The following is a 26,138-nucleotide window of genomic DNA, read 5'->3' as shown; positions in this document are numbered from 1 at the left end:
ATATCACAGTTGGACTTGAGCAGAAATGGTACCCCAAAAAGGTGTTTTTGTTTTTTACATTTCTAAGTAAATGTAAATGCTACCATATTTTTTTTTAATCTAGTGTTTTATAAGAACATTTGAGGTCTTTACAAATCAATTCAAAAAGTAATAGTATTTTAGAATATGGCTAAAGACTACAAAAATAGTAATGGCTAAACATTCAGATATAGTTAAAAATCATATTTTTGTTTTTCTAAGTTTCATACTTTTTTCCTTAGTTTTATCAGAAGTTTCTTTTATCTTGCATCTCCACCTCTCAAAATGGATTGCTGGCACTGCCTCTAGAACAGATAGTTTAACAGTCTTTATCCCTTTTACCTCAGGAGCCCCATACCTTTTCCTGGGGATTGAGGAGTTCAATTCTAATGTATGATTCTTAGTCTCTCCCTTTGTGGTTCAGTTTTCAGAGATTCTAGGAAAAGATGTGAAGAAAAACAGAACTCTGATACTATTTCTTTATTCAGTGTCAGTGTTGTAAAAGTATACACTCATTATCTATGTGAGATATATATCCCTTTTTTTTTGCTTTGCTCCTTCTTCCTTAGTTTTGTGAAAACAGGGCTTCAGAGAAATGGTCTTTGGCAGTAATTCACAGGCATAGGCATTTTGATTTGATATACAAAGTATCCCAAAAGTCTTAATGCAATTTTAAACTATTAAAATTTAAAATTTCACCAAAACTTTTGAGATATCCTGAATTTTTTCATAGTAATGACAATGTTCTATATGTTTCTTTTGACTTGTTCACTTTGTTTAAATGATGCCTCTTGTTTTTAAAGCTTTGATCTCTTCTGCATATACCTCTATTCCTCTTTCCAGGTCATTAAGCTTATGTCCTAAGAGCAGCTCCCCTTACATATAGGGTGTCAGGGAGTGCCATGAGAAGAAGGTGCTGTTTTGGGTTTTTTTTTTTAATCTCATAGCTTAAGGATTAATTTTATAGCTCATATTTGCACTAGTTTTTTTTTATGGAGAAGGGTTTTGTTGTCATTTTAAAATTTGAACTCCATGGACCAGAATAAAATCTTGAATAAAGCCTTTCCCAAACATGTTTAAAAAATTTTATTTCCACTGTACTTTTGATGGAGAAATAGCGCTTAGTATTTTATTTGATGCTTAGACTGAACAAATTTTTAAGAACACTTGCTTTTAGTTAATGGGGATAAATAAATTCTGAAGATAATAATCAAGTAACTGTGTTAAGTTTAAATAGGTGGTTCTGAATGTAACCCAGGGATGGCAACCTGTGTGTGCTAGGCCATTTGGAGGCATGATCCCGAGACCAACAGAAATCATATGTCCTAGGAGTCACTTTCCCACAAAAGCCAGGACTAGGACAGGTCCTATGTGAAGTGGAAGGCTGGATAGTGCTAAGAATGTTTTTAGTATTGTTACATATCTCAAGGACAAAACCTTTTTTTCCCTATCCATGGCACATAAGGCATTTTGTTTTAAGCTGAGCCCCATGTATTAAAATGGCAGCTAAAAGGCTCCATTGAACAGTAATACAAGGTGGTACAGTTTACATGCCTTGTCCCAGAACCAGGCTTTTTTGTTTTTACTTTTTTTGCAGGGATTCCCTACTTCTCTCCATTGGTGGTGATGAGTGATGGTGGCATGTCTGATTGACATGTTCTCCTTTGCTCCTGTCCAACAGGGCTGGGGCCTACATGGATGGCTCTTCCCAAGCTGGTTACTGAGTACCTGAGCTGACCTCAGGAAGCAGGAGCCAGACATGTCACCATAACTCGTAAAACTCTTCAGTACTACTGCTGATACCCCTAGAAAATGGGCTAATGAAGAAATACTGAAAGAAGCTGGAACACTCTTCCCTGCAAAACAGACAGTACCCAGGTGGTGGGGTAGACCTCTAGCAAGTTCTCAAAAACCTTGGTGTGCATCTATTTCAGCAGGGCTCAAAGGGTGAGGGAATTGCTGTTCCAAAAGCCGTCCTTTAGTTGTGGTAGGGTGGGGCTATCCTTTTCTTCAATAGCCATTTATTAAAATTTGGACATGTGCAAAGAACTGCACTAGAAAAAATGCAAAGATAAACAAGACATGATTCCTTTTCTTAAAGATCTTAACTGGATAGAGAAGGAAATATGCATAAATATGCACATAATTATAGCACCGAAGAGAATAAAAGAGCATTGTAGAAGTACAGTCACATAGGTACTTCTGTATTTGTTTTATAGTTTCATTAAATGCATCCTTGAAGTAATTTTTATTAGAACTTGAAATAAACTTGTTAACATACAAATTTTAAAAGTACCTTTCATTTTCACTTATTTCCTAAATGTCTTTTTGAGCCTTATTTTACACAGAACTGTGATTTGGGGCTTAATTTTTTAATTATAAGACAGTTCATCTTTCCCAGTCTAGAATTTTACTGTGTCATTCATTTTTTTAAACGGGCAAACTTGCATTTTATTTCTTGCTGTCACATTTATTGATGCTTTAATTATGCACAAGAGTGACATCTAGCAGTAATGGGATAAAGTTTTTTTAAATGGTGCTCTTAGGTAGAAAGATCATTTTTGAATGTTTCTTTTGCATTTGGAGAAGTTTAGGTGCTAGCTTTTGTTACTAAATTTGTCATCTTAAATAATTCACTTAATTTCTCTTGGCCTTTGTTATTTCACCTCACAAATTAGGAGATCAACTAAAATCTTTTAGTACTAAGTTTTATGAAAATGGAACTAGTTGGGAAAGGGAAAATATTTTTCTTAGAAGCTCTAAGTGTACTGAATATAATTTTAGCTATTCAGAATTATTGTTTATATTCTCTTTGTACTTATGACATATTCCATCATGTCCAATTTGAATGTTCAGTCTTTGATGAGAAACTCAGTTCCCAATTGTATTTTTGTTCCTGTTACAAAATGTGATGACTGCCTATAAGTAATATAAGATATATTTATGAAATAATACTAGGCATTTTAAAACAAATTATTAAATTGTTTGTGTTGTTTTTTTTTTGGTGATCACATTTATTAATAAATATTAACTAAGTATTTTCCCCTTTCCTCAGCAAGTATAAGGTGGATTGTGCATGCCTCAAAGAAAATCCTGAATGTCCAGTTTTAAAACGATGTTCTGAACCAACGGAAAACATCAATAGTGGTTATGAAACCAGAAGGAAAAAAGGGAAAAAAGAGAAAGATATTTCAAAAGAAAAAGAATCACAAAATCAAAATATTACTCTGGATTGTGAAAGTGCCACCAACAAAATGAGGAGCCCAGATAATAAACAGAGAAAACTTTCTCCACTGAGACTATCTATTTCAAATAATCAGGTACTGAAATATACACAATGTAAATATTGACTTTCAGGCAATATAATGAACTTTTATAAAATAAAAGGAAGGATTTTTATTAATATTTCAATGTACAAACTTTGCATGTATAATAGTATTGCTTTCACATATCATTTTTTAAAGTAATTCCATTGTCTTAGTTAATAAAGTTCATCAAATTAAAGGTACAGATTCTACCAAAAATCATATACCTGCAGTGTCATCATTAAACAAGAGGTTATTGAGGGTTTATTTCATTCTTGGACCTTACTGCATTTGGTAAATTAGAAAGTTTATAGTTTTTAATAGGTTTCCTTTTCTCTTGAATGTTGAGTCTGACTTCTTTAACAAAAACCTAGTCAAAAATCAGAATCCTTATGGTATTTTTCCCTGACTTGTTTGATTCTGTGATAAATGTTCAAGCATTCTAGCATTCAGCAATAAACTTCTTTTCTGTTTCTTTGACCCAAACACAATTAAATAATCTTGTTACTAGTAGAGTAAAAAATTCAGATTCTTAAGATTTTTAGACATCTTAGTGTTCTTATTTTTGTTAGTGGGGATGGTTTATGTGTATTTCAGATTATTTAGACACTAAGAAATAGAATTTTGTAGGAAGCACAAAAATGAAAATAAGTGATTTTTTAAAAAATGATTTCAAATACTTTGATCTTTTCTCTGTAACTACTGATGATAATTATCCTTAATAGTAATGTCATCTTCAGTTGTGATCACCAAATATTTGAGTGCTTAATATGTGTAAGGCACTGTTAAGCAGTGTGGCTATGGGCATATGTATTGTTACATGATTTTGGGATAAATGCAAATATATAGGCATAAGACCATGTTTATGTCTTTATTTGTGTAAAAAACCTGTTTGAAAACATTTTTGAGGGTTCTTCACTGATAAGAATTTTGTGAGCTTTAATTACACAACTTAGATGCTTGGATTTGAGCAGCTTCTTGAATCAGGAAGACTTCTAGTTTCAAAAATGAGTCTAAATAGGTTGTGGTTTTTTTAATTGTTGCAGCAGTTAATTGGTTGTTTTTGACATAGTGGTTTTAAGGATATTTTAGCACCTCTATGCAGTTAGTAGATTTCCCTCGTTTATAGATGGATTAGTGGAGCTACTGTAAAGCAGTCATTTCCATCTTTCAGGAGCCAGATTTTATTGATGATATAGAAGAAAAAACTGCTATTAGCAATGAAGTAGAAATGGAATCAGAGGAGCAGATTGCAGAAAGGAAAAGGAAGATGGTAAGTTGGGAAGCAAGTAGCTGCTTAATGCTGTTGCTAGGGGTTAGTGACAGCTGCTCTTCCCATGCTAATTGTTGCTCCCTTTATCTGGGCTTTAGAATGAATATTTGAAGTCAGTTCCCTAAGTATGTGTGAACTTCAAATTTGGAGTTTGCTGTGCCATTGAGAGCATTTTCATTTGGCTTGACCATTAACCATCCAAGCAATTTCTTGCTAATGTGCGTGTGCGTGTGCGTGTGTGTGTGTGTGTGTGTTTTACTGGGTATGTAGCAGTAGAAGATATACATGTTTAGCATGTAAGAAATTTTATCTTTACATTATACAAACATAAGCTTTAATAAATTTCATTGACAATTACTAATCAAGGTGTCTTATTATCCTTTCTCTTTATGATTTAATTTTAAAAGAGAAGTGGAATTCAAATTAAAAGCTATGCCTAATACTTAAGCAATGAAGATTCCCATGCAAATAGGAAACCCAGTTTTTTATAGTTAAATTTAATAGTCCCATTTCCCCATGTGACAGTCTTAAAATAAGACTTCTAATTTTATGTACAAGTGGGTTGCAATACTGAATAAAAATAGGTGTAGTCAAGAAAGATAGATTGCCGATTTTCAGCCATCTCTACCAAAGGACTAAGAGAGGTGGTATTTTCCTCACACCTTGTAAACTATTTAGTATAAAAGTTTTTAATTAGGCCAAGTAATAAATGTAGAACAGGGTTATGGCATACAATATTTTAAAGACTACTAAAGCTACAAATTTTTGTTGAGATAACCTCATTTGTTTACTTTTTTCTTTCTTCCTTTCCAAATTTTTTTTTTTCACTTTCAGTGATTTTTTTTTGCTTGTATTACTTAAAATTCCCAGGGTTTTACGAAGTATCCAGAGATTCCTTGAAAGTATGGTCATTGCTGACATAATTCATTTGTCTTCTACTACACCACCTCTAACAACCCATCTTTACCATTTCTTAGGATATGATAAACGGTGTAGAAAGGTGTCAGTCCACTAAACTTCAAAATCACTGACCTGCTGGATTAGGCTTGAGAAGATGGAAGTACAGATAAATAGAGATAGACCATGTAGCTATAAAGATATTTTTTCTAGCCTGTTCTTATTCCCCTTTGTTGGCAATCTTGATCTTTTCCTCATAGCAATGCTGGTGACTTAATCTGTTGTCTTTCACTGATAGGCTACAGGAAATCATAAGAACAACTTTGAAAATAAGTGGGGATCCAGAAGTTCTCTTCATAACTATACTGTATTTTTATCCAGGCCATATTTTTAGGCACCAAAAGCTATTTTTAATACAGAAAACTTATTAGTAATGAAAAATATATTCAAAACATTGAAAATGGCAAACTTTGAGCGTGTTCTCAGAGCCTCCAAAAAAGAAAATTATGCCCTTCCTACCATAGTTAATTCAGTTCATATGAGAAAAATATAGAGAAAATGTAGAGAGATTGATATAAGGGGCTATTGGAATGTTCCCTCTTTGAAGGAGGAGCTACGTCAGGAGAAATTGGAACTACAAAGGGAAGATCCTAAGGGAAACTTACTTATCAAAATGATTTAGACATCTAAGATCTTTTGGTAACATTCTGTTAATGAAGCTGTAGATGGGGAGTTGGGTACTTTAGTGAAATGGAAAAATTGCATGTTTTGCCTTGTCATTTGCTATTTCTATGCTTTTAAGCTTCGAATTGGGGTTTTAAAATTTATTCCTCAGTTCTATATAGACAAATGAATATTTTTTGAGGCCCATTTTTCACTATTAAATAGTACGCTTTCTTGGGTGGTGGGAGGGGAGCAATGATTATAAAACTTAATGTTTCAGGTGAAACTTCTGTCATATCCCTACCTTCCTTTTATCTTTACAGAAGATAATGCAGCAGTGGAGGATTGTTTTGTTTTGAATCAGAGGTAGCTAGGTGTCACAGTGGATAGAATACTGATAGAAGACCCAAGTTCAAATGTGACCTCAGATACTTTTCTAGGTCTGTGATTCTGGGCAAGTTATATAACCTTTGTCAACCTCTACTTCCTCAACCCTAAGAGCACTAACCCTCCTAGGTTGATGTAAGGATCAAATGAGATAATAATTGTAAAGTCCTTAGCACAGTACTGGGCATATAGTAAGCACTATATAAATGTTAGCTATTACTAATAATACTGCTGCTGTTATTGTTTTAGATGTGTGTATTTGAGGTTTTCAAAAAAAATTGAGTGTATTCAACCCTAATAACAAGAATCTCTAAGACCCCTAAGTAATGGGCATATTTTTAAAGAGCTACTTTTATGAAAGATTGGAACAAGGATAAATGACTGTCTTCATATCCTCTGTCCGTCGTTCCCCTACCCCACCCCCCACACACCCTTTTTTATGCTATTTCTATTATATGGCATTGATCAAAAGAACTGGAAAGAGGTAACCAAACTAGAAGGTAGTAATGAGTGACTACTTCAGCTGCAGCAAATTTTATATTGATTTCAACTTGAATTTCTGACACTTGAGTAGGCTATGTAAACAGGATTTCTAAAACTCTATTGAGAACTCTTTAGCTACTTTTATTCCATAATCCTCAAAGGAAAGGAACCAGAATGCTCTCCAGATATCTATTAGATGATAATGATTAGTCTGAATTGAAAGGGTTTTTGCCCTCTTCCCCCCTTCCCCAAAGCTTTGGGTCATCACATGTTAATTTTGCTTCCTGGGGATTTCAGATATGTACATCCCAGAAGTAACCCTTTCATGGCATATGCCTGCCCAGACTCCAAGTCCAACCAGTAGTTCTCTATATGGTTGTGAATAAGGTTAATGACCCTTTGCTGAGGAGCTTACCACAAGGGATAAATTAGGCTTTAAAGGAAAAAGGAGACTGAGAAAGATTGATTTTTAATAAATATTTATTTTATCTCCTATGTATATTGTGACCTGAGAGGTGAAAGGAAGGACTCAGTACAATCCCTTGCTTCAAGAAGTTTATAGTTTTATTGATAACTATAACAAGGCAGCAGTAAGTGATATGTGCCATAAAAGTTGTACAAACAATATAGGTCCCAAAATTTGAGATCATTTCTAGCTGAAGTGATGAGGCTTGGAGAAGGTAACATTTGAACTAGGGCCTGAATAGTAGGATTTTGACAAGTGGAAGGAAGAACTTGGGAGAAAGTATCCAAGTTGATTGGAACATAAGTGTTGGTAGGAGTACTAGGTGTTGTAACTTGAAAGTTTGGTTAAGGCTAAGACGGTAAAGGGCCTTAAATATATAGCCAATAAAATTCCATAAGAACTAAATAAATTAGGATGATAAAGGCTTTTTATTTTTTCCACATGGGCTGGATTTCTCCCTCATGGATTGCGTTCCCCTTTTCTATTTCTTCTCTTTTTCCATTGCTTTCCCTTCCAAAAAGGTCCTTACCTGAATTCAAAAGCAAGATTGTAGCTGAGCTGTTTAGGAATAAAGAGAAAGATGGGGTTTATGGCTGCACTGATTAACCCAACAAAATATCAGTTTCTTGAAGGTAGAGACTACCACTTCTCCCCTGCCCCTCTCCCCAGGGTCAGTGCCTTACAGGCAGGGCACATGTGCTTCAGATAATTTTTTTTTCTTTAGCAGGCTAGAGAGACATCATAAGCAACCAATTAGAATTGGTTATTGATTAGGAAATTGTGATTGTGAGGAGATTTGAATGAGCATTGATCTAGCTGGTAATGATAAGTTCTATCAATCTTTCAAATAAGAAATTCAGATCAGTGAACTTGGATGGAAAAAAAAATATCTCTTAATGTAAATTCTTTCCTTTGTAATTCTGTGTTTGAATTATATTTTTAAAGCATTCTAAGAATGGGTCCACAACCCAAAAAATAGTTATCCCCTGCTCTGACACTAGAGGCTCAAGAGAACCATGTATCTATTTTGGCTCACAGCAATGGTTAAACATGTTTAAAGATTTCATGTGACCTAAGATTGCCATGTAAAGTGGACTCAGTGAATAAGTTTAGTTTAAAATTAGTTTAAACCTCACATTCCCATTATTTTTTTTAAATACATGATGAGATCTAGAGAAATGAAAATGGATGGCCATGGGATCATTTGCATCTGCAAGCATCTTCTTTCCTGACCTCTTCTTAGTTCCAATTTCAGGTAATTGGAACTACAGGTGTGAGCTGACCTGTTTGGGGTGTCAAGAAGGGCATTGCTAAGATGAACATGAAGATTTTCCTACTGTTTTACAGAAGAATTTTGGAATTGGTCCCAGTAGTAACTATACATTCCTACAGTAGTTCCAAGACTTTGGAGTCTTTTGAAGCAGTTATATAGCATTTATTATGTAGTAAACAAGTTTATTTTTAAAGTATTCTTCCTACATAACTCCTTGATTTATATAATTCCTATAAATACTTTGCTTCTAAAACTGAATAGGATGAAGTTATTTTGACAGTGGTTGGGAAATACACTCTTTTGCGGATGGGTTTTAGGAATTCTATAATAGCAAGCAATTTTCTCCCAAATACTCACTGTCACTTATTTTGGAGGTTATCTGTAGCAAATTTTAATTAATTTAATTTCCCTATTTACTCATTATTACTGGATTTGGAATAAGTGAAATGGGTTTATATCCTGACTACTGCATACTTATGGTGTTCAACAAGTAACTTTATTATCTCTGTACATCAGTTTTCCTGTCTGTAAAACAAGGAAATTGGAGTAGATCAGTGATGGGCAAACTATGGCATGGGCCAGTGGCACAACATTCTTCCTAATCAGATGAATACAATGAGCAGGATACAATACAATGAAACTTCAAAAGAGTAGCCTTAGAAACAGACTGACAGATGAGCATTTCCTTTCCTTTGATCCCCTCTTTAAAAAGTTTGCCCATCACTGGAGTAGATGGTTCATGATTTGTGTGCAAAATATTTAAGAACATTGGTCTACACAATGAATAATTATGAAGGTAAGTTTGCTGCCAAGAATTTGTTTACATACTGGGGGCAAATACAAATAAACTTAATTATATGTTATCATGATTTCAGGTTTTCAAAAGAATTTTTTGAAATTTCTTCCTTGAATAACATTTCAAAATAATTCATAAGACATTAGCAGCATTTTTGAATTAAATATCGACAAAGAAACAAATACCCACCAATATTCTCAAAGTAGCCGCAATCAACCTACCTTTTCTTCTGTTCTTTGGCTTCCAGTTTAGTATTTATAGTGAATTTCTAATTGGTTGAATGCATAAGGGAGATATATTTCCATTTTAGATTCCCCATGGTCAGGATAGAGCAAAGCAGACTTTGACCTTAATCTTTTTTAAGAACAGTCTAGTGGGAGGAGTTTAATTAAACATATATAATGACTTGGGTCCCTTCTTAAACCTGGATTATACTACTCCTGAGTAGTCCCCACATTATTTCTATTTCCTCCTCATACCTTCCCTGTCCCCATTATAAAGTGTGACAAACAGTATACTATAAAAGACTATTTGGCATAGTAGTAGATAGGGAGTGGGAGACCAGGAACACCTGGGTGCTGAACACCTACTTTATTGTGCAGCCCTGAGCAAGTCTCTGAACGTTTTGGCGGATACTTTGGTTAATTCTCCAAGATGATCAGTTGTAGAGAAGGTGCCAATATGCATTAGTAGAAGGATTTTCCTCACCTGGGGATTCCTTCTACTTCTGTTAGTACCTTTTAGGCACTCATCAAACTGTCAACTCAGATTTTTAAAGTTTTAACAGTGCTGTAGTGGAAAAAGAGGGACTAGAGTCAGGAAGACCTGAGTTCAAATTAAACCTCAGAAATAGTAGCTGCATGACCCTGGGCAAGTCACTTAAACCTTCTTGCCTCAGTTTCCTTATCTATAAAATGAGCTGGAGAAGGAAGTGGTAAACCATTCCAGTATCTTTGCCAAGAAAACCACAAAAGAGAGTCCTAAAGAGTCGGACTAGACTGAACAACTGCAAAAGTGGAAAAAAGTGATGAGGAGACCTTGGAAAGGTCACTTTCTCGGCACTGAAATTTGTCTCATTCATAAAAGGAGATTTGATTCAACAGTTCTGTGATTCTAAGCTGAAATTTTTCTTAATATGTTTGTAATTTGAAACTTTAATAATGAATTGATTCTAATGCCATTTTTTGGTAAGAAATTTGCAAAGTCCTATTTAAAAATACAAGTCAAAATGTTTTCCTTCAATTATATAGATAATTGTAGTACTATTTGGGTATTAATGTCTACACTCAAAGAAAGGCTATCAGATCTTAATAATATAGTCTTCATATGAATTATCTACAACTCTTACCTTTTAGGAAAATGCCAGTATCTAAAATCATAGCACTGAGAATTTTATCTAAATAAAACAGACTTGCTTTAATTTTACATGTAAGAATCTCAGTAACTGTTGACTTAATTCACTCCTTCCCTACCCTCTTTGTCCCCCAAACCCTTTCTCCATATATATTGAATTTAATCGAGCAAGTATTAAAGCTACTACTACCTGCTAGGTACTATAATAAAAAAACCAAATGGCATAGCGCTCTGCTTACAGTATGATGAGGTGAAGGACAATGAAAGAGATAACTAATAATTCATCCAAGGGAATGTGAGGTACAACATGGCAGTGAGAAATTTGAAAAGGAATATTTGAATTGGGCTTTAAATGGGATTGCAGAGGAGGTAGAATATGGTATGAGAAAGATATGGAAATAGGATAAATAATTATATTTAGCAAGTGAAGTGATTCCTTATTACTTTGAAGCCATAACAAGATATCTTCATATCAAAGTTTACCACTCTTCTGTATCTTCTTATACCAGTCATCTCTTGTTCTGATATTGCTATGAATTTCCTGTAAAAGGCTTTCCCCCGGTTCTTTTTAGAATTTCACAAATACTGGTACAATTTTTAGCTTCCAGTCTCCCTCACTGTACATGATCAAGCTTGCTTTTTTCTGATTATACATTTTCTTGATATTTTTTAGACCACTTTTTGCATTCAAGTCATTCTTAGTAATATACTACAGCTTGCTTACACATATTACATGCCTTCTAGGTATTAGTTGGATCTAAAATTAAGAAAACCTGAGCTATAATCCTGCCTCAGACACTTAGTAACTCTAAAACCCTGAGCAAGTCTCTCTGTCTCAGTTTCCTTATCCATCAAAAAGGAACTGTCTTCCTGACTTGTGAAGATCCAGTGGGACAATATATGACTAGTACTTGGCAAATTTTAAAAGTACTATTGGACACATTTTAAAACTACATAAAGGTTAATATTACTGACTTTCTGTGATGTTATATGATTTGCAATCATGATGGCATACTATTTGTAGTCTCTTAAATTATATATGAATATGAGATTTGAAGAATATTATTAAAGTCATCTATACTTGGAAGTATGAGGTGTAATACTTTTCAGAGGATAAATAACATCTACGTGCTATAAAATGTTTTCATTACCTTCAATGTGAAAGAATTATAAAGATATTCAGATACCTATCTTCATCTTTACTATCTGGTAATAGAAATACATCTTATGGTATAAATCAAGTGGAAATTTTGATTTCGGTAAAGATGAAGCCAGAGAAAACTAATGTCCATAGTTGGGTAAGATTACATCAACCATTTCGTTATCAGCTTTTCTCCAGAAGGCCATTGTTTATTAAGAAGGAAAAAGAGAAAATACAACTTTAGTTATGTTTCTTTTTTAATACTATGGTGGTCTTTACTCTTAATATTTAGGGTCATGGCATTTTATTTGTGGGTCTAATATTTAAGTGCAAAACATGAGTATTTGTTCCTTGATGAACTAAATCACTGCTTAGAAATATTTATAATTATCAGTCCCTTAAAATGTAATATGAATATTGAAATTTACTCTTAAAAAAGGCATTTTGAAGTATGAAGAAGTAGACAAAACTTTAAATTATTATAAAGTACTATATAGCTTGATCTTGCTAATTCTGACATACTCTAAGAGATAAACTCTTAACATTCTCAATACAACCATTATATCACTTTCCACAACAAAGTTATTGAGGGGTAGCCCTATATTTGCTAGATCAGTAGTCCAATCCCCTCCCATTCTTTATAACACAGGTTACAAACATATATAGAAAATAACTTTCAGTACTTGCTAGTTGTTTAGCCTTGTAAAATACAGGCTACAATAGCATTCTAAGTGCAAAATAATCCTATTAGAGCAAACTTTCTCATTTTTGAAGTGTTTTAATTATCTAGATTAGATCCTTCAAAGCATGTTAACAGTTGAATAAAATGGCTGCTAAGTTTAGTCATTCTGTTGGTATTAAACTGCTCAAGGCTATTTTGACCATTCAGACACAGATCTTGCCTTTAAGGAGTAAGATCAGTGATCATTGCTGATAGAAAAATCAAAGGCCTCTTGATTGAGTGGTATAGGTGAAATGGGTAAAGGCACTTGGGAGAATTCTAAGCAGAGCTAAATATGTTTTACCTTTAGGGTTACTCTTATCTTTGGAGCTGGAAGTCACCTTAAAGGTTACCTCTTTCTGGCACTCTCCTTTTTCATATAAGAATATTAACTCCCAGGGTCATTAAGTAACTTGCCTGATCTTCCAGAAGTAGTAATTAGAATGTACAACTCGGGTGTTTTAACTCTGAACCCAGGGCTTTTTCTCTGTTTAATCCAGTGATGAGCAAACTTTTTAAAGAGGGGGCCAAAGGAAAGGAAATGCTCATCTGTCAGTCTGTTTCTAAGGCAGCTCTTTTGAAATTTCATTGTACTGTATCTTACTCATTGTATTCAGATTAGGAATAAAGTGTGCAGCGGGATAGAACATTTCAGGGGGCCATAGTTTGCCCATCACTGGTTTAATCAATTCTCAATTTTAAGCATTCTCATTGTGAGGGCATTTTTTTTAGCTCTTTTTAATTACATTGATTTTTAAGCAAAAGCTATCAATTATCAGACTAGCCATGAAAGGGGCAGGGGAGGGCACGAGGCTTGGATTCTAATATCTATATATTATATAGCACAATGCTGGAAGCTATATAAGAATGCAAATATTGTCATCATTCAGTGAAAGAGTTCAGTGACTTGTCCATAATCATGCAGCTTGTAAATGACATTTGGAGTTTGTACTCACAGGTCCACAGCTTGCTCAATTGTGAGTAGATTGGACTAAAGGTCCGTGTGTGTGTGTGTGTGTGTGTGTGTGTGTGTGTGTGTGTATTTTTTTTTTTTAGTCAGAATTAAATGATGGCTTTTTTACGTTCTTTGATTTCGTTTCAAAATTCACATACTTTTCCTGGAAACTTGTTATTTTCTTTTTTTAACCAAAAATAATTTGAAGGATTGAAACTGGGCATCCTAGAAGTTTTTCCTGCCTCCTTCTCTCACACCTCCCCATAATTTTTTTTCCTCTGCATTTTATTTATGCTCACCCATATTGCCCTTTGTTGGTCTATTCCTTTTGTGGGGAGTTCAAGTCCTCTTTTATTTGATATTCGGGTAACTTGTTTGTAGATATGAAGGGATTCCAGCCTCTTAATACAAAGACTGAGGTTCATCTTTCTTGGGAAGAACATGCGTTGTTTCCCTTGTTCCTTTAAATTTGAAAGTATAATAAGCAGGAGTTTTGCCTTTAGAGCTCACTGATAAAATTGATATATGTGAATAGTAGATCTTCTGGTCTGCAGTAATACTGTCCTAGATTTCTTTAAAATATACGGATATCAACAGAGATTAGAGCTGAAAGAGAAAAATAGTTGATGCAGCAAAGAATTGGAAAGCAGATAGGATACATGGGACCTGAATAAAGTGATACCATTGAAGCTTTAGATCAAGTTAGGAAAGGAAAAGCCACCTTTTTTTCTTTTTCTTTTTTTTTTTTTTAATTTTTAAACCCTTACCTTCTGTCTTAGAATCAATACTGGGTATTGGTTCTATGGCAGAAGAGCAGTATGGGCTAGGCAATGGGGGTTAAGTGACTTGCTCAGGGTCACACAGTTAGTAAGTATCTGAGGCCAGATGTAAACCTAGGACCTCTTGTCTCTGGGCCTGACTCTCAATCCACTGAGCCACCCAGCTGCCCCCTGAAAAGCCACTTTCTTAATGAGCTTTCATTTCTAGTATCTTGTTCATATGCTTCCTATAGAAACACTCTTATTGGGTGTTATGTGAATTAGTGGTCAGTTCTTTTCCCTGGTTTTAAAAATAAATTTATTACTGAAGGAAAAGTTACTGTATATCTTGACTCCTCATCCAAAAAAAGCAGCATTCTACTTTACTTAACTTCCATAGCACAAAGAGTCAGGGGGTTAGAGGCAGAGATTAGAATCTAATTATTGTAACCTTAACCTAAAAATTATCAGTAGGAGCCTTGAGATCCAGATCTTTAGTGCTAAGGAAGATACCTTAACATCCAGATGTTGAAATTCTTTCCTTTCTTATGCATTAGGGAACAAGTAAGAGATTAGAACCTCATCTTGATGATTTGTATTTGCTGAGTCTGGTGTCTGATTCAACAACCATCTTAGTTTTTGGTTGATAATCCCTTTATCAAAGCCAGACTTAGGGAAGAAGAGGGGAATAAGAATTTAAAGTACTATCATTTTATCATATCAATTGATCCTCATTAACAACCCTGCAAGGTTGGTGCTATTATTATTCCCATTTTACAGTTGAGGAAACTGAAGCAGTTAGAAGTTAAATGATCTTTCCAGGATCACACAGGTAGTAACTGTCTCAAGGCCAAATTTGAACTTAGGTTTTCCAGACTCCAGTCTCAGCACTCTATATCTACTACTGTGCCACCTCATGCCTATTAGGGAAGCCTTGCCTTAGAGATAGTATAAAGCAGAGAGCAGATAAGATACTTAAAGTGAGAACTACCTGCATGTTATTTCTTAAATTACATTTACTTTTCTAAAATAGAGCTGGGCACTTTGTTTAAACCTAACCTTTGGAAGGCAATAAAGGCATTTTACCTGAATTCTCAATGGTTTCTGGAAGAATATTCTGAAGTAAATACAAGTCTGTGTTGTAAAACTCCACATAGATGTGTTGATATTTCAAGGCCCATCTTAACTAGCCTTCCCTCAATTCCTGTTGATGGTATTACTACACTATTTTCCAAGATTCTTTTTGCTTTTACTTGCATAACAATTGCCCTACTAAAGGGTTTCTTTTTTCAAACATCAGAGTACCTCAATCCATCCATATTTTACGTTTGAGTAAATTTTCCTGAGTGATTTTCCTATGGTGATAACAGATGTTCAAATAAAGTTTCTGATCTTGACATAATTCTCTTTCCAGTTGTCTGCTCACATTCTGAATTCCAGCAAACCTAGACTGGATTGTGTGTCTTCTTATTCTTTTCTCTCTTTTTGTTATTCTTTTCCCCATCTCTTTCCTTGGAATGGATTATATATACTCTGCCAAATTAATCTCTTGAAAGTTCTACCACCTTTTACTAAGACAAAACTTGTGTCATCACCATCTCTATGAAAGCCTTCCCTTACAACTTTTCTTGTTTGCCCTTTCCTACCCCTGGATAAAAGTGATATCCATCTTCAAGTTTATCATGGCATATAACCTGGACTTCCCATTAGTAACAAACTACACTATTATTTGTAGCAGCTATTTGTCTTTTCCCCATATTAGATTGTAAGCTCTGTTGAGGGCAGGGCCTGTGTTTTACTTTGATCCCCTAATATGTCTGGCATTATACCTTGCCCATAGTAATTAGATTCAGAATAAATGCTAATTAAATTAATGTTTTTCAATCAAAATACTTCTGATATAACTTGACTGTACAGAAAATTAAGCAATTTGGTTATATTAAGAAGGATGTTGTATCTTTGCCATTTAAACATATAGTATTCAATTTAAAAATATTTGGTATGTGTAAACTGAACAGTGTATTTGGTTTGTTAAGCAAACAGTATTTCATGGAACTCATTTCCATTTTAAGAAACAGGTTATAGTTATTTAAAATATTCTTGAGAACATGAGCAAATACTGTCAGTATTATAATGGCCTTTTGCCTAGTAAACTTGTATTTATCCTAAATTTGTAAATAGTAAGAGGTCCTGAAAATAGACCATCACTGTTATGAACTTTTTTTTAATTTGTTTCGTTCAAGGAATATTTAGATTTCTTTGACATAGACCTGCTTGGAAATAATATTATGGATTTGCCTTTTATACTTTTAGAGATGTTTATTAAAAGATTATCATATTTGATTACTTAGACAAGAGAAGAGAGGAAAATGGAAGCTATCCTCCAAGCCTTTGCTAGACTTGAGAAGAGAGAGAAAAGAAGAGAACAAGCTTTGGAACGAATCAGCACAGCAAAAACAGAAATTAAAACAGAATGCAAAGATGCACAGATGGTCAATGATGCTGAAGTTGTTCAGGTTTGTGTCTTTGGTTTAATTTTCAGTTTTCATTTCACCTTGCAGTTAAGTTTTTATATTTTTGATTTGCTCTAAAAATAAAAAAAACTAAAGTTGGAGACCCTTAGTTGTACTCTTAATTTTCTAAGCTGGCACATGAAAAAAATAGCATTACATCGTTTTTATGTTATAGATAGAACCAAGAGAAAATAAATGCAAATATAGAAGAATCATTTTCTTTCTCTGATGAATATTATATTTTACTTTTTTCAAAATCCCAATTCCTGCAACCATAAGAAAAAATTTCAAAGTTTTTAAAGATTATAGTCTGCTTTTTGGCATTTACTACAAATGCTTTTGTTTCCCTTAATAAGTTAATGGAAAAAAATTGTTGCTATTTCTTTTTTAATCTATGCATAATGCAAAAAATGCCAGTTATGGTTTATATCTTAATAGGATACCACAAAGGAAGAAACTGCCAGCAAGCCAACCCCTGCCAAAGTAAATAGAGCTAAGCAGAGAAAAAGTTTTTCTCGGAGTAGAACTCACATTGGACAGCAGCGCCGGCGACACCGAACTGTCAGCATGTGTTCAGATATTCAGCCATCTTCTCCTGATGTTGAAGTTACTTCACAACCAAATGAACCTGAGAACACTGCACTTGTAGCAGAGCCTGAAACTGAAACTGCCATAGCAGAAATAGTTACCGAGACTGAAGTGCCAGCACTTAATAAATGTCCTACAAAGTACCCCAAAACAAAAAAGGTAGGATTGTTAAAAAAAATAAAAAAAAACACTTGTTTTCTTACAAGTAAGTAGCTAATAACATTCCTATTCCTCTTATATTTTAAGTGAGATTTTCTATTGGTATCTACTGTTTCAGCTTTTACTTGGCTATAAAGTTATACATCATTGAAACATTGTTTTATTAAAACATTGGGTACAGAGTTAATGTGAACAGTTTCTCAACATCTCAGATAAGTAATAAAATAGCTTTTCAAAATCAGAAATAGAAAAAATGTTGAGGTTTCTGAAACCTGTAATACAAATGTGCATATTCAAAAAAAGATAATTTATTTTTGTACTCTTTGAATCTGTCACCATATAAATGATAACAAAATATTGTGATTGGCAAGACCCTATATCTATAAGAATCTGTTTTGTTTCAACAAAGTTTAAAATTATACTTATAGTTGATTCCTCCATTGAAGAATGAAAAATATCTAATTATTGTTTTAATGTATTCAAAGAACATAATAGAATATCCAGCACTTCTTACAACAAACTGCATTTTAATATAAATATTGTAGAAATTAAAATGTTTTCTGGATTTCTCATCTTTGGAGATTTTGAATGGCCCAAATTCTTTATTGTATTTTGAAGAACATAATGATCAAAAGAAATCTATAATCTAAGTTAGTTTACAAGAATAGTAAATTGTATTGGATGTTTTTCGAGAAGAAAAAATTGTGTGAAGGAAGATATGAAAAACTTTTTTCTTCTATCAGCATGCAGTTCATCTAAAATTTTTTTAATGAATATTTGTGGTATTTTTAAAAGTTTCTGTAAAAATAAATTTGAAATGAAGCCATTCTTCTAATTTTTGACTGTTATAACATAATAGGAAAATCCCATTTCCATATTAAGCTACAGTTTAAGGAGATTTTAAAGTAAACCTGAGCTCATAATTATGTAGCACGTTAAACTATTTCTGGAGAAAATGTATATGCTTATGTTTTTCCTTTTCAGAGTTGTTAGAAAATTGAATTAACTGATTAGCTTAATGATCCCAGTATAATATTTTAGGTACTGAAACTACTTGGAATTCTAGCATATTAGATATCTTTCCTTATTCATCTTTTTCTTCTATTTAGCACTTAGTCAATGAATGGTTAAGTGAGAAGAATGAGAAGACAGGAAAATCTTCAGAGAGCCTTTCAGAAAAGCCTCTGCGAATAACCACAGATCCGGAAGTATTGGCTACACAGCTCAACTCTTTACCAGGCCTCACTTATAGTCCCCATGTGTATTCTACCCCGAAACACTATATTAGATTTACTTCACCGTTCCTTTCAGAGAAAAGGAGAAGAAAAGAACCTACTGAGAATAGTTCTGGCTCTTGCAAAAAGGTAAATCTTCCTTTGGATTAGCAGCATTAGGATAAACAACATTCCATTCTGGTGCTGTTTCCGTATTCTCAACTGTACAGGCTATATTAACGGTGGCTTTTTATTTTAGCGATGGTTGAAGCAAGCATTAGAAGAAGAAAATTCTGCAATTTTAGATAAATTTAGTTCATTATGCCAAGAAAGATCTAGAAGCCCTGCTGTCAATGGTGAAAATAAAAGTCCGCTGTTACTGAATGATAGTTGTTCACTTCCAGGTACTTGTTTTTCTTATTCTTACATCAGTCATGTGTTTTATATCTCTTTGAAGTACACATAATTCTAATTTTTTTTAAATTCTAACTTTTGCATGAATACCTAAAAAAAATTTACTAAGACTCAAAGTTGGAGTCTCACTTTTGGGGAGAGGAAGGACACAGGGGAAGTCTTTTGAATTATCATCTGTGTGAAAAATTTAAAATAGCATAATTTAGGCATGACTTGTCAGTATAGTTTGTTAACTGCATTAAACTTAATTTTTATTAGCAACATCTGTACTCTGAAGAAAATTGTTTTCTGTTGGTACACAGTTTTTAATTGCTTGCTAGACTATAGACCTTTGGGATATTAGAATTTAGCTTTCATAACAATTTTAGTTTTTAAAGAAGATTTGAGTTGTATATCACCATTATGGAAGATATTTTTAGCAAAAAGCCAACTGTGTCCTCTTCTAGACATTGTTTTGTTTTTGATATACAGATTTAACTACGCCACTAAAAAAACGAAGACTATATCAGTTATTGGATTCTGCTTACTCAGAAACCTCCACACCTACTCCTTCTCCATATGCTACGCCAACTCATGTGGATGTCTCTGCTACAGACCCATCATTATTTGCTACTCCTCCTAGGACAAAATCAGAAGATGAAACTTGCAGAAATGGTTATAAACCCATATATTCACCAGTTACTCCAGTAACTCCTTGTATACAAGGAAATGCCATGCACTTTGAGGTGAGAGAACACACAAAAAAGTTGATATTTTGCTTTGTATGGCTTTGCCAGCTATACAGTTTTGGAAAAATTGATGTCCATGTATCCCTCTAAAATGGTAGAAATGCCCTTCTAAATTATTTCAGTAAAAATAAGCGTAATTTTTAGAACAATTTGTTCAGTTGGAGTTTTATACCACAAAGAAAAGGGTTAAAAAAGGTTTCTTACATTATATATTCGTTTTTTGCATATATAAATGTGTGAACACAACATACTTACATATATTTCATATATGTATTATTATGCATAGACACTTTTAAAAGCCTTTGAAATTGTTTTATTATGAATATTTTTATACTTGTAGCATACTAGAATCTCAATTTGTAAATGATCATTTTATACATTTCTCTTTAAACTAATGCAATTTTGATTCTGTTTTATGTGGCTGAATTATTAGCAATGCAAACAGTTGATTTAATGGTAATATTTGTTTATCTGTACTTATGGAAGTATGCACTTTAGAAGAGAAGAATATACTTTAGAAGAGAAAGCTTTGCATTTGTGTCTTGAATTAATATGAAATTAGAATTACTTGTTAAATATTGGATTTTGACTTGGCTTCATTACTAAAAATCTTTTTTTGTCTTAAATAGAATATTTCCTCCCCAGAAAGTTCACCAGAAATTAAAAGACGAGTTTATACTCAAGAGGTAAGTGTTTTTAAAAATAAGTACGTAGTGATATATACCTTAGATTTATAAATTCTAAAATTAAAAAAAAATTAAGCCATAGTCTGTGGTTGTTGATATTCTTTAATTTTCTTTCTTCTTCAAATAGGGCTATGAGAGAACACCAACTATGCTAACAGTGGGTCCTTTTAGAAATTCTAATCTTTCAGAAATGAGCCTGCAAGAAATAAAGACCATTGGATATTCCAGCCCAAGAAATAGAACTGATGTAACTAGGCAATGCACTGGGGACAAGGAGTCTGTATCAGACCTCCAGATTGGACTTGATGTAGTGGAGCACACTGCCATTCCTAAAAGCATGGAAACCCCTTCACAGGATAGGACTGACTCTAACAGCCAGCTAGAACCTGCTCCTTGTGGACGAGGCACAGTTTACACTTCTTGGGTTAAAAGCCCTGAAAGAACAGGTGTGAACTTCTCCTCAGTGAATTCTAATTTAAGGGACTTAACACCTTCCCATCAGCTGGAGGTTGGAGGTGGCTTCCGAGTAAGTGAGTCAAAGTGCCTCCTACAAGATGACTCCAGAGGTGTGTTCATGGAGACCTCCGTGTTCTGTTCTTCAGAAGATGGGCTCCCCCCAGGCTTTGGAAGGGCAATAAATGACAGTGCAATCGAAGGGAGTTGTACACCCCAGAATCCACCACAAAAGAAAAAGGTAAAAACTTTTTTTCATTATCTCTACCTATATCTCTTGAGCCTCTGTATACTTCTTTTAGATGCTGTGAAAGGCTTGATGTATCTTTTTGTCTTTGAAGCTCAACTGGGAAATTTAATTTTTTTCACATTGGTACATGGATAGTGAACAGTTTATCTACATAACTAAAACATGTATACATATGTATTATTATCATATTCCTTTTTTAGTTATGTAGATATTGGTAACCAAAACAATTTTAGATCTGAACTAATTTTATAATTCATTTCATCTAAGTAAAAAGAATAAGTCTCTGAAATAATTGTACCATCTGACTTAAGAGAATGCCTGAACTACAAGAGCCCTTAGTTTATTCCTTTCTAAAACTTTTTACATAAAGAAGTTGAAACCCACAGAGATTAAGTAATTTGCCGCTGCTCAAAGTCAGAGAATTTTGAAGTCAAATTTCTTGACTATGAGAACAGTAGCCTTTACCTTTCCTTGAACAACACCTGTTGTTTTTTATGGTCATTTAATTTAGTATGAGAGGGCAATATGTTGTAGCAGGAATGAGCATTGGCTTAGCCATCATGATATCCCCAATGTCTGAGTCTCTGTTTTCCTACTTAATTTATGACCTTGAGTTTCCTTTTCTGGAAAATTGGGATCCCTGCCCTTCCCTTCCAGAGTCATAAACATCTTTTAAATCATATAGTAGCAAGTGTTGGCCTTAATTTGATCACATTATTTGGCTGGTTAATGTCATGCTTGAGTCAAATTCTAAAGGTGGTTTTTTCCTACTTGAAATAAAGGAAGAGGAACCTAAAGCACTTGTATGACAAATTATAAAAGAACCACTATGGATTCTATAGCAACCACTAATAGTATGGGAAGGTGACTTTTCCCAAAGTCATAGTTTTCTTAATGTGAACATAGAGGTTCTTAGACTAATAATATATATTGACTTAGATTTTTCTGTTATCTTAGGTGTCCTTATTAGAATACCGGAAGAGACAGCGGGAAGCTAGGAAAAGTGGCTCCAAAGCTGACAATTTTTCTCTAGTTACGGTGTCACCTCACACTACTGTGGGTGGAAACATGAGCAACAGCAGCAATCCAAGTGATGGTTGTAACAACAGTGGTGAAAATGGGGAGCAAGTAGACCATACTACTAGCCTACCTTTACCTTTGCCAACTGCTGTTTATAATGCTACTTCAGAAGAAATCAGCAATAACTGCCCAGTAAAAGAAACTTCTGCTGGTGAAAAAAATGAACCAGAAGTTCAGTGGTAAGTGGATTCATTCATGCCCAACATTTCAGAATTTGCAAAGTGTATTTTAAGTACTAAAAACTACTATATGAAAGAAGTTGGTAATGTTAATTTAATTTTCAAAGATGATGGGTATTTTGACCTGGGAATTCTTTTCCTAATGGGGGAATAATATCTCACACTGGTTGTATTTCTTTTCCTAATCAAGGGAGAAAGTGGTTAGGTTTTTTTTTTGTTTTGTTTTGTGTTGGTTTTTTTTTTGTTTTGTTTTGTTTTGTTTTGTTTTAATGCCTCAGTTATATCTGAGTCTCGAGCCACCTAATTCTGGATTTTTATTAAAGAGAACATGGGATCCTTAACAGTCTCCCATTTTTGCAAATGCTATTAATTTCTTTTGCTGTTGAGTTTCTTAGTTCTGATTATTGTAGATCACATTTTAAATATTTTTTCTACAGTTTTCCCAAAGATAAAGGAATTTGAGGGGAGACATTCAATTAGGCAAGTCCTTCTATACTGAAGGCATAAAACTCCATAGATTCCCAGCCTACTAAAGATAAATCAAGCTCTAGCTGTTTTAGGAGACAGGATAAAGAAAATTAGTGTATGTTGTGATTCTGTCAAAATTATCTGATCAGAAAAAATTTTCTTATCTCTTGGACTGCCAGTAGGGATTTATTGATTCAAAATTATCTACACCTAAAAAGCTATCTTTCATGAAGGAATTGCCCAAAGAAAAATATTAGCAGAGTTAGTATCTATTATATGATACCAAGTCTTCCATTGTAAGTGAAAAGTGAAGTCTTCCTCTTTATGGGATGAAATAATTTTTTTAAATGAATTTTCATGTGGATCAAATCCTATCCTTTAATTTTTGCCTTCTAAATTCAATTTATCTAAATAAAATTTACTAGACATCACAATCTAAATCAGAAAACAAGATTATTCTAACTATTATTGGGATGGAGTAGATAAAATTATTGCATTTTTATCATCAGTTTTCCACATAAAATTCAGCATCATAGGATTGCCAAGCAATGCAACTTTAAAAAAAAATCTTAACATTAATATATTATTTTGAGACGCCATATACTTATTCCATTGTTGCTGGCATTTCATTTGGAGACCTACCTTCAGAATCTTTGTCCTCTTCCTTTGTATTATTCTCAGTGATGATAAATCTTCTTCCTTTTTAAAGTAGATTTGATTTCTACATAAATAGCCAAAAGTCAGTTGGGGTTGTTGGATATATTATTTGGGTGGGGAAGGGTTTGATAAAGGAAAGGCGCGCAAGAGTATAACTCAAATTGATTCTGACAAATGCCAGAAGAAAAGCTCCAAAACATTGACAGTGTGATTGAAATAAGTGCCACTTCAGAAAACTAATCACTGATGTTTTTTGGTTTTTCTTTCAGTCCAGGTTGCTTGGGGCTAGAACTACTATAGAACCTGCTTATGAGATGTAGAGGCAGGAGGAAATGGAAAAGAATCAAGGAAGCAGTTGAGTCTTTAAGATTTGCTGCTCCTGACAATATAAATTATTATGGAATAGTAGAGTCTGAATAGGGAAATAAGGGCAAGTCATTTGAAGCCAAGTGTTGACTTCTACCTTTTTTGTGTAACAAGTAACTCTCAGAACAATTGGATTTATTTGTATAGCTTTGTTGTTTTGTTGCCAATTCCTAAATATGGATAAATAACATTTCTTATAAGGGTCCCCCCCACACCCCCTTTTTTAAGAAATACAATCTTGTTAAGAAATGCTTTCATTAGAGTAAAAATATCCTCTGAATCTAGGCCCCTAGATTAAATTCAAGATGGCCTAAATTTTGTTCTTAACAAACCATTCTTATGGAATTGGTTCTAAAACAGCCTTTTTGAAGATTGACTAATAAAATAGTTCTATAAAGTTAGTTTACAAACGGAATATCTCTTATGATTTTTAAATGTCCATTAAGCTACTAACTGTGGCATAATTGACCCCATCCAAGTCTTCCTAGTTTTATTTTTCTTGTTGAATTAAAAATTTCTCCCAAATAATTTGTTTAGTTTTCCCCATTAGGAAGCTTTCTTCATGCATAGTAAGCCCTAACTGCAGCAAAGATAGTTAAGTCGACTCAACATTGCATTGACACTCAAGCATTGACTCAACATATTCTGTTACTTTCTTTCAAAATTTTTGTCTGAACAACAAATTTGGTTTAAATATAGTTATTATGCAAAAGATGAAACAAAACTCTTTCATCCTGATATTTTAAAGGACTGCTTCAACATCAGTGGAACAAGTAAGAGAGAGGAGCTATCAAAGAGCCTTACTTCTCAGTGATCATAGGAAAGACAAAGATAGTGGTAAGTTGGTTTGTTGTCCTCCCTGGAAGTGAATTCAACTAACCAATGTATGTTATAGTTTATAGCAATTCTAATATTCTATTTGGGTTTGCTTCATCTGTAGGGGGAGAATCACCTTGTATCCCATGCTCACCGAATCATGTTCAGTCTTCACCTTCATCTCATTCAAATCACATTCCCCAGTTGCAACTTAAGGTCCCAGTCCCTTCTTTCAGTGAACTTATAGAAGGTCAGTAAGCGGATGACCTATCAATTACAGTTGTAGTTTTAAACAGCTTTTTAATCACTGAGAAGAAAATCTTTATAAAAGTTGGTCTGAATAGTTGAATGTAAATTCCATTGTAGTGTTTGCAAAAGCACTGTTTATCATGTGATTTTACATTTTACTATGGTTTTTTATTTTACAGACCCTGATCCTGAAAATCCAGAGCCCACAACCACAAATGAATGTCTATCCCCAGACACTTCTCTAAAGACTTGTAAAAGTCCTTCAAAAGTGAGCAAGGTAATAACACAGCACCTTGGAATGTAGCAGATCAGAAAAAAATTGAAGTTGATTGGTATGCAGTGATCTAGATTTGAGCTATACCATAATATCAATTTGTGAACACCTGACCTGCTACCCCTTACCTAGTTTGTGTTTCACTTACCTTATTCACCAAATAGTCTTTATTTTCTTTTGAAAACCCATTTGGGGAAGGAAAGGAAGGAATAGATAGAGTGGGGAACTCTTTCTGAATGAATTGTGTTGATTGTGAATATTAGTCAAGTCTTCACTAAGTTCCTACAATAGGATAGAATGCTAACAGCTTAGTTTGTCTCCTTAAATATTTGACATTTCTCAATGTCATGTCAATGATTTCTCTAAATGCCAAGACTTCCATTCTACTACTCCACTGTTAAGTGGAGAATTTTTTACAAGTAACTGGAATTAGTGCAAGTGGTCTAAAAAAAAAAAAATATATATATATATATATATATGTGTGTATATATATCTCAGATAAAAAATTGTGTATTTTAAAGATGGATATACTTAATTTAAATTAAGCAGGAAATA

General features: G+C 33.7%; 1 protein-coding gene across 1 annotated transcript in view; it reads left to right on the top strand.

The window, feature by feature from the left end:
- The window catches only part of KMT2E (lysine methyltransferase 2E (inactive)), an 85,813-nt gene extending 62,317 nt beyond the window's left edge, over window positions 1–23,496 (top strand). The window contains exons 13-22 of the mRNA XM_044678358.1: window positions 3,074–3,338; window positions 4,498–4,596; window positions 16,841–17,005; window positions 17,441–17,749; window positions 18,859–19,113; window positions 19,223–19,367; window positions 19,849–20,102; window positions 20,735–20,791; window positions 20,919–21,485; window positions 22,452–23,496. Of these exons, the coding sequence (XP_044534293.1) occupies window positions 3,074–3,338; window positions 4,498–4,596; window positions 16,841–17,005; window positions 17,441–17,749; window positions 18,859–19,113; window positions 19,223–19,367; window positions 19,849–20,102; window positions 20,735–20,791; window positions 20,919–21,485; window positions 22,452–22,757 (2,422 nt within the window). The 3' untranslated portion in view covers window positions 22,758–23,496. The remainder of the gene's footprint in view (window positions 1–3,073; window positions 3,339–4,497; window positions 4,597–16,840; window positions 17,006–17,440; window positions 17,750–18,858; window positions 19,114–19,222; window positions 19,368–19,848; window positions 20,103–20,734; window positions 20,792–20,918; window positions 21,486–22,451) is intronic.
- Window positions 23,497–26,138: the final 2,642 nt, after the last annotated feature.

This window comes from Gracilinanus agilis, chromosome 5, assembly GCF_016433145.1.
Source record: "Gracilinanus agilis isolate LMUSP501 chromosome 5, AgileGrace, whole genome shotgun sequence".
Taxonomy (NCBI): Eukaryota; Metazoa; Chordata; class Mammalia; order Didelphimorphia; family Didelphidae; genus Gracilinanus; species Gracilinanus agilis.
This window is presented reverse-complemented; position numbering and strand designations above follow the sequence as displayed.